The sequence below is a fragment of the Opisthocomus hoazin genome, chromosome 6, assembly GCF_030867145.1.
Source record: "Opisthocomus hoazin isolate bOpiHoa1 chromosome 6, bOpiHoa1.hap1, whole genome shotgun sequence".
Lineage (NCBI taxonomy): Eukaryota > Metazoa > Chordata > Aves > Opisthocomiformes > Opisthocomidae > Opisthocomus > Opisthocomus hoazin.
The window spans coordinates 28,995,188-29,010,257 of NC_134419.1; the positions used below are offsets into that span (position 1 = coordinate 28,995,188).

At 41.1% G+C, this 15,070-nt stretch overlaps 1 protein-coding gene across 3 annotated transcripts in view; it reads right to left on the reverse strand.

The window, feature by feature from the left end:
- MTA1 (metastasis associated 1) overlaps nt 1-15,070 on the reverse strand; it is an 87,180-nt gene that overhangs the window by 46,625 nt on the left and 25,485 nt on the right. For all 3 annotated transcript variants that reach the window (XM_075422378.1, XM_075422377.1, XM_075422379.1), the window contains exons 4-7: nt 10,414-10,540; nt 10,177-10,240; nt 4,519-4,636; nt 2,787-2,889 (exon numbers count right to left, since the gene is read on the reverse strand). In XM_075422378.1, the coding sequence (XP_075278493.1) occupies nt 2,787-2,889; nt 4,519-4,636; nt 10,177-10,240; nt 10,414-10,540 (412 nt within the window). The remainder of the gene's footprint in view (nt 1-2,786; nt 2,890-4,518; nt 4,637-10,176; nt 10,241-10,413; nt 10,541-15,070) is intronic.

A 15,070-nucleotide genomic window follows, 5' to 3' on the forward strand; every position in this document is an offset into this window, starting at 1 on the left:
AGCCATGCCTGCTTGTGAGACAACAATCCTCATGCTGCTTACTTTGTCCCCGAAGAAACCTTTAACAGGAACATTGCTTCCAGCAACTCCTACTCCCCTCTCTGCTTGCTACACCACATGGGTGAAACGCTTGTGCGAAGTGAACTGGAGCCAAACTCCTCTAAGCAATTACAACAACAAAAAAAGGTGGGTTTGTTTTTTTTTTTTTTCCACTTCACTCAGATCACTTCCCCAATCTAGCTGAGTGCACAGAAGAACAAACCAGTGCCAAGCAGTGCAGGAGTAGGAAATGCAAATGCTTAAGCAGTATTTGTCATCAAGTATCTAATTTTGGCCAAAATCCAAAACAGCCTCCCGCACCCAAGTTTCTGTGGCGATTCACACCGCCCTCTCCCCAGCCTCCCAGATGCTATCCCCATCCCTGCTTCCCCTGTCCCCAGCTTTAGCCGAGCTGATACTTCTGCGCTTGTGGCATCTAATTATAAACTGGATCACTTTTCCAATTCTGGACAGAAGCAATTTTTATCTTGATCTCTTCAGCAATTCTCACTACCACCATCACCTTCGAGTAGCTGTATCAGCAAACCCAGTGGGCAGCAGCAAACAGCCAGAAAGCATTACTAAAACCAGCTTCGCCACTAAAAGCCCACACCAGGTGGAAATCCCCATCACAAAGCAGCTCTACAGTTGCTCCAAACCAAGCCACGTGCAAACACCCACCCATCGGGGCACTTCTACCCTCTGACTTCCTGCTGGGTCTTCCTGACACCAGAGCACTGTGTGGCTGAGTGGCAAATTTGAGTCAATCCTGCTGAATATTAATCCAGAAAACAAAGTTCTTGGCTTTTCGGTGATGTCCTGTACTTCACTTCATTAGAAGCAACTGCGAAACTGCAGCCCTGTCAAGAAGGGTCCCTTAAGAAGCAAGAATACCCTTTGCTGGAGATATCCCAGCTCTCCCCATTACTCTTTCATGTTTGTTCTGCATCACTAGTGGAGATTATCCTCTCCCCATTTCCATCCATTTCCCTACGTCCATCTCATCAAGCAGAAATAATCTGTTGCACATAAACCACTTGGTTCAGCTGGCTTGACTTTACTGTCGACACAGTTGAAGTGAAACAGCAATGCATCACGCAAGCAGCACAGTGAAACTTCCACAAGCCTGAATTTTATGGGAATTCTTTAGCATAGCCAGAACACTGTGAACTTTATAAACCTTAAAAAAGTCTATACAACAAAAAGCACGTGTTTAACCAAAGGCAAAAATATATTCATGGATTCTGAACTGTCTTCAATCTGGAGGGCAGTTAACATTTTTAATTTTAATCAACCTAGTTTCAACTCTTGGCTCCCTGTTACTGGACTCACACACAAGACCCAAGCAGACATGTAAAGGTTTTTAAGTGCTGCAATTCAGATTAGCAATTTTAAAAATTTTGGCTAAAGTTCTTAATAATGGCAAGTTTTGTCTTCAAAGTACACAGAAAATTCGATTTGGGTGTTTACTTCTGAGTATACACACTTCTCATCTTGAGTACTTAAAACATTGCATTTCACCATCTCCCTCATTTTCCTCAATCGCCCCCCCAGTTATTTCCCTGAGCTTGAATCACTCCACATGTTGAATGGCGTATGCACTCTCCTTGCACCATCCAAGAGCTTCAATTCAGAACCAGAAGGCCCTGTCCAGGCCAATTCTTACACACCAGCTCTAGGGCTGCCTCTCTGGGGAGCATCCCATGAACCTACCTCACAACAGGCACAGCAATGCCACACATGGGGAAGTTCGGGGGAGACTCAAAGCATGATAACTCCAGTGGGGAAAAAAATCAAGAATCTAAAGGCTGACGGAACCAGGGCCCAACTCAGAGCGTCTGAAACACAGGCACAACTCAGTTTTCCAGGGCTAAAGCCCTTGGCTGACACAGGCAGCCCTCCGAGTCAAGGTCCACATCTATCAGATACCACTCTCAAGACTAGCAAACCAGATACTACTAGCAGCTTCTAACTTTACGCGCTCCTTTCCTAACCATATCCAATGATAGCTTGCTCCACTGACTGAAAACACCACAAGGTCCAACTATCCATCTACTCACACCACTCTCCTCCCACACAGTCCTACAAACTTACCTAAAAAGCACAGAATTTGGAGAGTTATTTTTTCTTTTTTTTTTTTCCAAATTATTCAGTCCCCAGTTGCTATGAAAGCCTAAAATTTAGTATAGGCTTCTTTAATTGGTGTGCATTTATATGGACTTTTGAAAAATGAAAAGTTGATCAACAAAGATTGCTTTGGGCTTAAATGAAAGCATGATTTCACCATCTGTACAGATTTGCAGGGTTTTACTTTATTGTGCCCACCTACTGGAATCTATGCATTAGAAAGCATCCACACTCCATCAAAAACATTTTACCAGACTTCTTAGCAAACTATTAATGGATGCTAAAATGTCACTGGATTTGTAAATGGGAGAAAATGCACAGAGTAATGAACTGTCAAGAATTTAGTTTGCTAAGCCTTCTGCATGCTGGCCAAAGAACTTGAAAAACCTCAGCAATTACAGGATACTTATTACATGCCATTTGCTTTTCTTTTATGAAAGTGATTAACTGTAAGTTATAAATCTGAGTAGCTGTTCCTAAAGTCATGCAATTCCATGGAAGGCATGTAAAATGTGCATCATTTCAAAATGGAGCAGATGAATCAAGCAACCAAATACCAGTAAAGCAAAAAGAACATAAAAAGTACTCGGAAAAGAAGAGTTATTAAAATTTACTCTTACCGTGCTACCACCAGGAACTGGTCTATCTGCTTGTCTACTAGCGGGTTAAAGGCTTCCCAAACTTTTGTTTCAAGTTTTGACTGATCTCTTCCATCATCCTCACCTGGTTGGAAAACAAATTAGAAATGCTCAGTACGGCCATGTTAAAATAAACAAACTTCTAGATTTTTTTATCTCACAATAATTTAACTGCTAACCCATCTCAGTTACTCTTTCTAACAGGCGACTGTGAAAAATTCATTCACTCATTTGTCTGTAACTATTTCAGCTTGACAGACACAGCAACACAGCTCATCTGAATCCAGCAATCAGGTTTTGAAGAACTGGTTTTACAGGACATGTAATGGGAAACAAGAGTACATGCTTCTCCGAACTAGCCAATCTCTCTTCAGCCCCTCTCCCCAGCTTCTCTCTCTTTCTCCTTTATCTTGCAGCCCTTTCAGGAAAACAGGCATACTTCCAGCTGCTCTGAGCAGGCAAAGAGTAGCCAGTTCAACTTGCATTGGCTGCTTTCTAAGGGGGAAATCATGGCATCAGACTCTCTTGCTTTTATTTACCTGATTCTACACAACAAGTCAAAATACCCTGGAAAAAATACAGAGGCAACTGAGACTTTTTCTTCTTTTTTTTGCTTTTTTCTGCTCCCTTTAAAACATCTGGAGATTATCCTTATCTGAAGCCCTGTTTTGGCCCACTGAGGGGAGAGAATGCCTTTCAAATTAGTTCATCTTCCTTAGGAGGCTTGCCCAGCTGCTGAATAAATACCAGCTTCATAGACAAATTAAACAAAAGTCCCGACCAACTTACTTGCCTCTTCCAACATGAGGCTAATAGCATCAGCAAAGCTCCTAAACAAAGACAGAAGCGTCTCCTTGCTTTCACATCTCTGCCCACACCGTCTGCAGAAGGTCCTTCCAACATGGGTCACAACCCCTGCTCTCTTAGGAGAAGCATACCAACAGACCTTTCCCCATGCATTACACGGGTCTCAGAAAGGAGCAATTAGATGCCAATATTCTCCATTCCTCTCAGTTTTTCCACTCACTTTAGGATCTATAGTGCAGTGCAATGACAAACCTTAAGTTAGTTACTATTTGGTAACTAGTATCGGTTACTGCTACTACTCCCTCTTGCTCAGGCTGGGGTCCTCATTGTCCTGCTGCTGCATGACATGGCAGGGGCAGGCTGAGGTCTCACCACACCTTCAGGCCAGAAAAATTATCCTCCTGCCTGTTCTGCAGGTGAGAAGTCTAGGCTGGCAGCCAGCACTTGGGATGGGGAGAGGGCTCCGAGGAAAAGACACCCAGCAATAATGGGCAAATTTATGAGAGGAGAGAGCATTTAATTGGCAGTAATTGGGGAGGGGCTCTTAAAGGGAAGTGAGGCTTGATTAAAAACACAAAAAGCTTTACAGAAGCAATGGAAATTTGTGTTTCCCATGGAAATTCTGAAATCTCTTAATAAATAGAGTACAAGCTCTGAGAGAGCAAATTAATTCAATTTGTCTCAACAACTTTTATGATTTGGACAAATGCCCACTCAAAGACTGGTTTGAGACATAACTAATTGCGTTCAGTGGGCAACAGCTTCAGTCACCAACCAACCAGGCCACTGTTGTGCCCATGTCCTGGCAGTGGAAATCTCCACCTCCCATGCTTACACAGGCCACACACATAAAAGCAGCCACATCAGACATGGCCTCTTGAAAATTTAAATAATTTATGGAAATTACCCTCTTTTAGTAAGTCTGTTATATCTGCCTGGTATCTGTTTCCAACTCGAATCTCTCCTTTATCAGCGAGTAGAGTCTTTTGCTGAGGATCATATACTAGTGAATAGAAGAAGAAATCCTAAAAATAAAAGAGCAGCAAAAAAGTGAACAGTATTATTAGCTTTTACTTCCAGTTTTACGTACATACTAGCAAGCTTTTACATTTTAAGTTTGGTTTTATTACCTATATATAGGACTTCAAAATTGGGTGAATAAACAATAAATGAACCACCAGTTTTAAAACCCTACGTCAAATGCTGCCACTTTCCTCTATCTTATAAGAGTAACAGCTCTGCTCAAAAGCAGCCATTCCTTTAATATACAGTCTTTGAAGTTGAACTGAACAAAGCTCCTCTTGCACAAACGAGGCTCAGAAGGGCCAGGAGATAATTTTTAGTAGCATCAGCTGTTTCAGAACACAAAATTGCACTTTCCCATATACCAAAATAGCAGTACTAGACACTAGTGAGTTATCTGCATAGAAATACTGGTGCAAAGGAAAGCATAACTTGAGCGTTACAGCTATACCAATGAAACACCCCATGGAGACACGAAGCCCCGGACAATCTCTGTGGCCTCTGCTGGACTTGCTCCAGTGCATCAATGTCTCTCTTGCACTGGGAGGCCCAAAGCTGGACACAGCACTCCAGAAGTGGTCACACAAGCGATGAGCTGAGGGGATGAATCCCTTCCCTCCACCTGCTCACTACACTCCTGCTAATATAGACCACCATGTGCTTGGCTTTCCTTGTCACAGGGATGCCACACTTCCTTCTGCTTATTAGTGGGAGAGGGGTGGCAGCAGCAGTAATTAGCTGCAGGTGACAATACATTAATTTGTTGCTTTTGTGCAAGCAGATGAGAAAAAGGCTAACAGAGCTGCTTGGCTTCTGCTACCTGGGTATGTAAAATTAAGGCAAGAAGTCACACCAGAAAGAGAATGTCCTGCCAGGGTGGAGAAAGCAAACAGCCAAAACTTGAACTACTGCACTGTATAAGTAATTAAACTTTCCCCATATTTCTGTGTCAATAGCAGGCACCCTGTTTAAATACATCTCATTTCACGCTCACCTCATTTTCCCTTTCCCTATATTTGTATGTGTCAACAGAATTCAACAAAAATTAGGACAAAACCAGCATCAGTTTCAAGCCCTGTTCATCTTCATGAAGAGGTGGCAAGGGAAAAGAGACTCTCCCAATCTGTCATACCGAGCCCAAAAAAGGAAGAATCACTGTTTCTCCAGTAACATGCCAAAAATTCTGTGTGCTAGGCCTTCAAAGGTACACACTCGTTCTGTTCCTCAGCCCTGTGCATTACACACGTTAATCTAATTATGATGTGATAGAGGTAAGGTCTCCCGTGTTTTCTTTATATGTATAATGCATCCAGCATCCAATTACACAAGTAAAAGAGCGTTAAACATGGCAGGTCTCTATTTTCTGGTCCGATTTTAGAAAAAAATCAGCATCTTCTGGGAAGAGATAAACTTCTACGGAAGGGAGGAAAAAAGCCAGAAAAGAGCCAAGTAAGCCAGCCAAACCTGCTTTCCTCTCTGACAAAGCTACTGCACAAACAAGTATCACCTATGCAGCACAGCCCAAGAGGCAAGTCAGGAATTCATATCTATCTCCTCCAGCAAAAAACCAGCCATTTCCCCACCATGAATGCACGAACTCCAAGGGCAGGAACAATCACACACTATGTCACGATAACAGGATAGAAGTGATAGCTAACACTTGGCAAAATGGTCCTCTGACACCCAGCCAAGGCAACCAGAAGGGCTGTCTGTGGTTGGGTTTGGGTTGGGGGGATTTGGTTGCATCCTAAACAAATGACATTTTTGACAGAATTGATTCCTACTCCCACAGGCACAAGGGTCAATTTACATCAACCTACTGATAGCAGAGAGCTTCAGAGTAGATGAAAACTCATTTATATTATAGCTGTGTAAAGAAATCTGTGTCTCTTGCTCCCTGACATACACAAAATTTAAGATATTACAATATTTTGAGGATTTATTGTTGCATGAATAAAATGTAGGAAAGGTTTTTGTCTCACAAGCTTCCATGTTATAAATATAGTGAGTGTTTTATTTGTTCCAGCTCCAAAATACCTAACTGTAGGACTAAGTATATGCAGTGCAGCATTAATGCTTTTCAGGCACATTGCCCAGCAAACCAAACACTGTAGTATAGTAACACAGTGGGCCCCAAGGAAGGTCAATTCTACAGACGATTTCTTAACACAGTCTTTCTTGGCCAGGGAAAGTCACTGATTGTGGAGAGGTTTTCTCCCATGGTCTCTGACCGTTAGAAGCCTTCACTGCTTCTCCTTCATTGATTATCGCTATGAATTTTCTCTACAGAATAAAACCCATCCTTCTCTACCAGTCTCAGGTCAACCTTTTATATCTCATCCACTTTTGTCCCGAATCAAGCAGGTTTAGCGAAAGAATTAAAAACCTCCGACCTCTTCTCCCCAACTAGAGTCTCCTAAACAGACGAAAGATGGAAGTTTAGGGGCTCAAGTGTGAATACAAGACAGACTGTAATCGCCAGAGGTAATGCAATACCACCACCACCTTCTCCCACAGAAGCATGAAATTCAGCTCATGCAAATGGAGTAGGATTTCTGGAAACATTAATAAATGTCATATTAGTGCCAATGCAAACTATTGTGTAAGGAACAAAGCAGATCCTTGTAGACACTAAAGCACATGTGAACTCTTGACCACCACTACTCGATAAGAACAATTTTTCAGCAGGGTTTCAAAACAAGAGTGATGGTCACAACAAAGTAACATGGCTCTTCAAAACCCTCCATGCTCATTTTAGCGGTCAAAACTCTGTATGCTGAGTTTGCAGCACTGAAGAAAAAAGAAGGGGTTTCTCTTTTAATTTCAGATCACAGAAAACACCCAACATGTTTGGAAAAATTAAAATGACCTGCCAAGAGTTAAAATTAAACCATGACTTTCTACTTCTCCAAAGTGTTATACAGACACATATGCTCAGAGCTTCCCTTCCCAAGCCCCTAAGCTACCTATAGCCAAGATTCAAAGCCACTAAGAAACTGCAGAAGAACTGGAAAAAAAAACAGGCTCAAAGTGAAAGTACAGTACAGAAATAGTGGTTTGTTCATTACAGCTTGCAAACTTACTTTCATGAAGTCAGTTCGGGTGAAGGGGAGGAATATGTTTTAACTATATAGCATTTTATTTTTAGTGAGGTACCAAAAGGTACCAAAATGCTAGACATCTACCCAGCATGCAAAAGTCACACAAGCCTCTGGATCTATCCTAGCAGAGCAGTAAAATTGATGGTACACATAAAATAGTTTCCTGCAAAACAGGGAAATATTATGTTTTTGCCATAACCGGCTTTGTCCTTCTCTTGATCTCCCTGGAAATAGAGTATCTACAGGAAATTCAGGTTTTCCGGTTGCTTTTTTTCTTTTTCCTCCTGTTCCTCACTCCTGCTACAAACCCAATTCTGCCAGGCACAGTGAAAGAGTCAGTGCTGATCCCCCTTCAGCCTGCTCTTCAAATGTAATACAGCAGTCTTCCTGAGGAAGATGAGAGAGAGAGAGGGTGGAAGCAGGAAAACAGAGACAACACAAATGTAATTTTGCTATGCTTACTACCCCCCTAAAAATTTCTGTTTGCATGTTTAACCTCCTTCGAGGTAGACAGCCTTGGGCTGAAAACCTACTTTTAGTGGTCATAACATACAAAAAAATCAAACTACAAAATCCCTAGAACTGCTTAGGCCTTATTGACAGAAGCCATGTTAAAAAAAAAACAACAAAAACACTCAACACAACAACAAAAAAAACCCCAAACATTTTGTAAGCAAAGAACAGTTTAAAAGCAGGGAGGGAAGAAGAAACAGTTCAAAACAATACCACCCAGTGCTCGGAATTCACCAGGCAACATCTATCTCCTTTTCTTAATCTCTTTACCCTCCACCCAAGCACATTTGTGTTCCTGAGCTTTTAATTTCTTTACCATCTGTCCAAGTTAGCTTGCACCACAGCAAAATACTGTGCTAAGTGACAGGACACATTCAGGGAACTCTCATTCTGTGAAATCTCTAAGTGCCTGCTCAGTTTCAAAAATAACCCACATCACTCATCTTGCATTTTGAGAGTTCAAAAGGATGAAAAAAAGAAATCTCTTTCTATTCCTATATCTGTAACAGAGCAGTTGCATGATTAGAGCAAGCCAGCTCCCTTCTCTGTGTCAAGGTACTCACCTGTAACATTAGTGGTAATAAAAATGCGTTTGGAGCAATAACGAACAAATACTACTTAAAAGTTGGGTACTAGTAAATCTAAAATATTTTCAGTTCGATTAAATTCTGCTTTCAAATTGGCATATCCAAGACTGCTAGCTGGTAACAAGCATTTCTGAATGCAACGGCCCTTGTTTGATGCGCTGCCACTTGGCAGCCCTGAGCAGACTCGACATGTTTTTGGTTTCACATTCCAAAGAGAAACCCGACTATTTAATTCCTGTGCTTTGTTTAAAATTCTCTTAAACTAGAGTATCAGATTAAGATTAATCTTATGCTTAAATAAATACTAAAGAAAGCTAACAAAGCATTTAAAAAGAAAGCTCAACTATGACACAGACTACAGCATGCTCCTTGCAGAAAACTGACCTGTTTTCTCCTTGTTTCTTAAAGGCTGGTAATGACCGTTACCCTACAGGTTTCAATTACAAGATTTCCTCTCTTGTATAATACATTTTAATGTTCTCAAAGGTAATGCCTGCACATGTATTCAAATAACATACTGAAATTGTTTGCTAATCTCCCAAAGTAAAGGTCCCAGATTGTCAAATTCCAAGATTGTCTAACCCAGCTGGCAGCCAGAGGTCTAGCCACAATTAAAGGTTATATAAATACATTTAAAAGAACTACAATTGTAATTTTCACAATCCCAAAATACCTGAAAGAGTAAAACCCAAGATTTATATTCTGAATATTGATTAACAATGCAACACAACTCCATTTCAAGTGTTCAGTCTGAAGTACCTTTAAATAGCCAGATTTCTGCAGGGCTTGGAATTAACTGACAAGTATTTTTTCAGGGACCTAAGTGTCTGTGGTGCCATATGAAGACTACAGGCAAACAACAGTGAACTCAAAAGACAGAGAACTAAGCTCCTCAGAAATCTGAGGCAAGATTGAGCTTAAACAATATTAACATAAATCTGTAAGATTTCAGGGTAAAGCAAATACATAGAAATACAGCATGCTGGCTTGCTGCCTCTTCACATTGATGCCATCTCCCACCCTGGCTTGTGTGGGGCACAAGTCTCCAGGTTTGAACTTTCAGACTGCCAGGCTGACAAGCAAACAGGGCTCTCTTCACTGAAGAAAAGGCAGCTTACTGTCACAAGGATGTAGACAACAGGTCTGGCCTCTAGATCCACAAAGTTTTACACCAGAATGTAAACTGTATTGAGCCTACAGCCTCCCACTGTCAATGCCCATACGGTGTACGTAGAAATGAAAGAACCACCTTCTTTTTAGAAAACCTGTGAAAAGCCACCAATCCTAAAATGTGCCAGAATAAACTGTTCAAGCTTGGTAATTCACAAAATGGGTTCATACCTCCCGTTCCAGATATGATTTAAGGGATTCTGTCTCATTTAACAGAGTAACGCTGCATTTGCCTCTAAAAAAAAGAGAAACACATTTTATGAAAAAACATTTTAAATGTTCATGTGATTCACAAGATGGTATTACTGAAGCTGTACACAGAATTTAAAATTACATTGAAGAATACTTGAATGATAATAATGCCATTTGGTTTTTGAATAAAAAGGACTGGAAGAAAATAGTCATTACCTAATGTGTGTGGCTGGCAGAGATTCCAGCTGTCGTGACAGAAACAACTCACGATGTCTTAGCTGATGCTTCTGTTTCTCTGGTAAATCAACCATTTCTGGATTTTCCATCTCTTCCTCCATTTCTCCTATTTATAAAGAGACAAAATTGACCATCAAGAACAGTGCAAGTATTAATTCTGAGCCAACTGGCATGAGCTGCTCCAAAACCTTTGCTAAATAATACACATTAGTTAGATGAAATCTAACTCCACTGAATCCTCACGCTTCAGCCAACTGAACAATCAGATAATTAGTACAGATCCTTCAAACGATGCCTGCAAAGAGTTATTATTTATTCACCTCTGGGATCAAAGCATTGCTGGTACGCACAGGTCACACTGGCTCACCAAGCTGAAAGTCACACAAATCTGTGAGCGATCTCTTCAGAGCTGCTCTTGTAGACCATCACTGCACTGTCAGCTCCATGGGGAAGAAGCTGATGCACGATGAACGAGGCAGTGAAAGCGCAGTCTCTCCCCTCTGCCAGGCATCAGCTACCTCAGACCCTACCCCTCTTACAGCATATCACAGACTGCTCCATTCCAACTTCAAAAGCTTTTGCAGGAAATGCCCACTGAAAAGGTGAGTTTATTTATTTAGTGTATTTTATTATCTTCACCCCAACCACAGCCATCAGATCACAGTCACAAGATTAACTGGAATGTAACCAAGTGCCCAAGGCCAGCCTTGCAACCAGCCCCACCCTGCCACACCACATGCATTTGACTGGCACTCCAGTGTTGGCAGTACTGCTATCTTTCAAATGTTTCTTTCTTTTGCCGTCAGGATCCACCATCTTGCTTTCAGGTATCCAATCTACATCCAACCAGTTTTTAAATGAATGCCAAAGTAAATACATGAAATCACATCCACACCAATACACAAGTGATCCAAAACAACTCTAGGCATCTTCCTTCTAAGAAATAAATTATTAGTATGTTTTGTGTTCATTAGCAAGTATCCTGACCAGACTTTCTCCTTCCCTAAGCAATTAAGGCAGTTACTGTATTTTGCAAAACCAAGGGAGAGGTTTCCCAGACTGTTGTAGAATAAGCTGTAAAGTCTCATATGTGAATAGTAAAACTCTAATTTTACAGCAGCGGTACTCTCAAAGAGCAGACTTATGCCTGCAGCTTAATTCAACAGTTGTTGCCAAGAAACATTTCTAGTCAGAAACACATACAGGCACAGTTATGATTTATACACCCTTAAGATTAATTAACTATAATCCTCATAGTTATCCTAAAATAAAGCAAACAAAAAGGAGAGATCCCCATTTTATAAAACACTAAAATTGCACTTAGTTTTAAATAGGGCACCATTATGCCAAAGGGAGTGACAAAAAAATCTGTACCCTTCAGGTTCCCCACAATTTATCACTGTTTTACTGTCCTGGAAAAAGACCCGTGGTTTATATGCCCCTCAGGTAAGCTGCTCCAGCAAGGAAGGAAAAAAATGGCAGCATAATTAAACCATACTGCAACATACAATAGGTCTTACACCACAGGAGCTGTTCAGCATACGACAGCATGCACTTACATTTTACTATCTTCCTAGGAACCAGAAGCCCAATTTACATTTGTGCCACAGTTTCATGGTTCTGCAATTTATTTACTGAAGTGGATTCTGTTTTAGCTGAAAATTAATATTGTGGCTGCTGACCTACACTATAAATACACCAGCAGCAATCCACAAACAAGTCAGCAAGTTCCAGGCTGGCTTGCCCAAAAACCGAAGGATGCACAAATGAAAAGGCATTCACGCCTGCACTTACAACAGTTTTTTGGAGAATGACAGTAGTGCACTGTGTAACGCAGGGAAAAAAACTGTAAGAAGCAACCTAAAATACTTCATATCTCCAGTGCATTTAATAGCCTAGAGCTTTCAAAAATTACATTTTTTAAAAAATATATTAACCACTATGTGCCAATCAAATCTACAAACAAAACGAAACCACTCAGCACAACCAAGCTGATCACGGGAACCACATCCCTTCAGCTCAGCTCATCTTCCAACTAGTATTTTATTTATGTGTCTAGCTTTTGTAACAGAATAAGGAAGGTGGGAAGCTTGTATCTTCTTGTTTTGCCAGCTCTGCTGTGCACAGCCTTTCAAAACAAAACAAAAAAAAAAAAAAAAGCTTTTTTTTAAGGAAAAAAAAAAAAAAAGGCAGAGATGAGGAAGAATTTCTTCATGAACAGGCTGCCCAGGGAGGTTATGGAGTCTCCTTCTCTGGAGATATTCAAACCCTGCCTGGACGCGGTCCTGTGCAGCCTGCGCTAGGTGACCCTGCTTCGGGAGGGGGCTGGACTGGATGATCCCCCCAGGTCCCTTCCAAGCCCTGCCATTCTGTGATTTCTACAGGTAACAAACAACTCCCTCCCCACTGCGATGTAAAATCGTCATAGGTCCTGAAGACAGAGGTAGGAATATTCCAAGAAATAACAAACAAATCTACACAAGCATCTTCCCTCCTTTTCCACAGCCATGATTTAGTACTGAAAAGAACGAATCTGGCAAATGCATTCAGAACCATGGGAAGGAGAGAATACAGGTCTGGATTCAGCACAGGAACCTCTGCATCTCCCTGAAGTCACGCAGAAGTAGCTTTGGGAAAAACCGTAACTAGCACTATCTCACTGCCTCTACGTAGACGGCAAAGGCTTAAGTCGGACCACAAACCGCAACAGGGGCTGGTCCAGGACAGCCTGTCTGATGCTTCTGCGTTTCACCCTCCTATAGCTCAAGGACTCAAGCTCTCAGCGAAGCAGACCTCATCCTAGACAATGGTGGCCCCTGAGAAATAAGAACCATAGTCTTCGAAGAAAAAAAATAATATAAAATATATAAGGAATATTTTCAGAAAATTTGCCCACATTTTTGACCGTACTGCAGCGTAAATGGTATGGGAATACTGTAGGTGCCATATATTGGGACTTCCAATGCTCTCAAAGCCTTACTTCAAAATTAATTTCTCAGCTTGATAGATGTGCTCATGCAGATTTAAAACTAAACATTTAGTCTTGGTACAAACAGTAATACATCAGCTATGCTGAAGTAGCCAGTGGAATGCTGCAAGGAGTGTATTAGATTAAGTACTATTTGATATTTGATGACAGAATCATTAACAGCACATTAACAAAGCCTGCAGATGACTTATATTGGAAACAGAGACAGGCAGGCTGGACACAAACAGCAAGACTCATGTGAAAGCTAACATATATGGGGAAAAATAATTAGAAAGAGTAAACTTTGAGTTGGCAGGAGAAACCCAAGAGGCAGTAACTGTAATTTAAAATGACAGTGTGTATGAGATGCGAAATTAAACATCAATATTTGCTAGACACTAGAAAGGACAGCAATTTGATACAGATCAGATTGGGCTCTCTAGGACATCAGCAGTAGACAGCACCAGCCCTTTCTCTGCATTCTGGGTGTCGTACAAGTAGCTACATGGCAGAATTCAGAAATGCACAAAGGCAAACAAGATACAGAAATTAGGTTTTAGAGGGCACACTAGGGAGTCCAGCTTGGGAGACAGTCCGTAGTAACAAAACTGGTTAGCATGGTATCACTAACAACAAAATGTAAAGAAAAATGGAAAAAAGCGTGGTCAAAACACAGGGAAACAGTAAAGTCAGCGCTATTGACTTGTACAACAGTTCCTTTGGTAGTGAAGGAAGCTTAAACTCTTGGTACTTTAACAGCTCAGCTAAGCAGCTTGGAAGGACATTATGGAAGTGCTGCACTTGAAGAAATGAACAATACAACACCACATTCTTTCTCCCAGTTTCACATGGTCTATATTAAGACTCAGCCTTATTAATCTTCTCTCTAACAAAAAACAAATATTGATTCATAGCTATAGAAAATATGGTGAAAGTTTTAACAACTAGAAATCCTTATACCTTGACACTTCAGAACAAGTTAGCTGTGTTATCAAGACGTCCCATTACGATCCCTTCCAAAACTTCTTGTGATCGTCTCTTGCAGCCACGGCCAATATTGCAGGCAGCATACAGAGCAAACAGACACTATTTTGGACACTTTGCTTATCTTTCCTCTCTGCACCACCCCCAGAAGAGAAAAATCATAGTTTCGTCCTCTCAGTAACAACAGAGCCAAAAGTATCATTACGGAATTGATGAATTCGACTTCTCTTAAATCTGTATGTGTGGTGTTGCGAGACAATGGAGGAGAACAGAAATAAAATGGAAGAAATGCATTAAAATAATTTGTGAAGCTATTGTCAAACTGCATTTGGGCTGGTGTTATCTAAAATTTAAAAAAACACCAAACTAAATAGACCCCGTAGCTATTTAGGCACACAGGTCTCGTGCAACTCATGGACTGACTGAGTAATGACATCTCACTGCTGCAAGACATTTACTTTTAGAAGCTTTGGCACTTACAAAATTATGCTGCCATGTGTGCCTGGCACCCGAACATCACCTGCTGTAAGCTAACCATAAACCTGCCAAACCGGTGGGCACTAACTACTCAGTTCCCAAACAACTACACCAAGTAGCCACTCATCATTTTACAGATCAGGATAAATGTTTTTAATGAAGCAAAAACTGTGGTCATAAGACAGATCACAAGTAACTGGAGGTGGG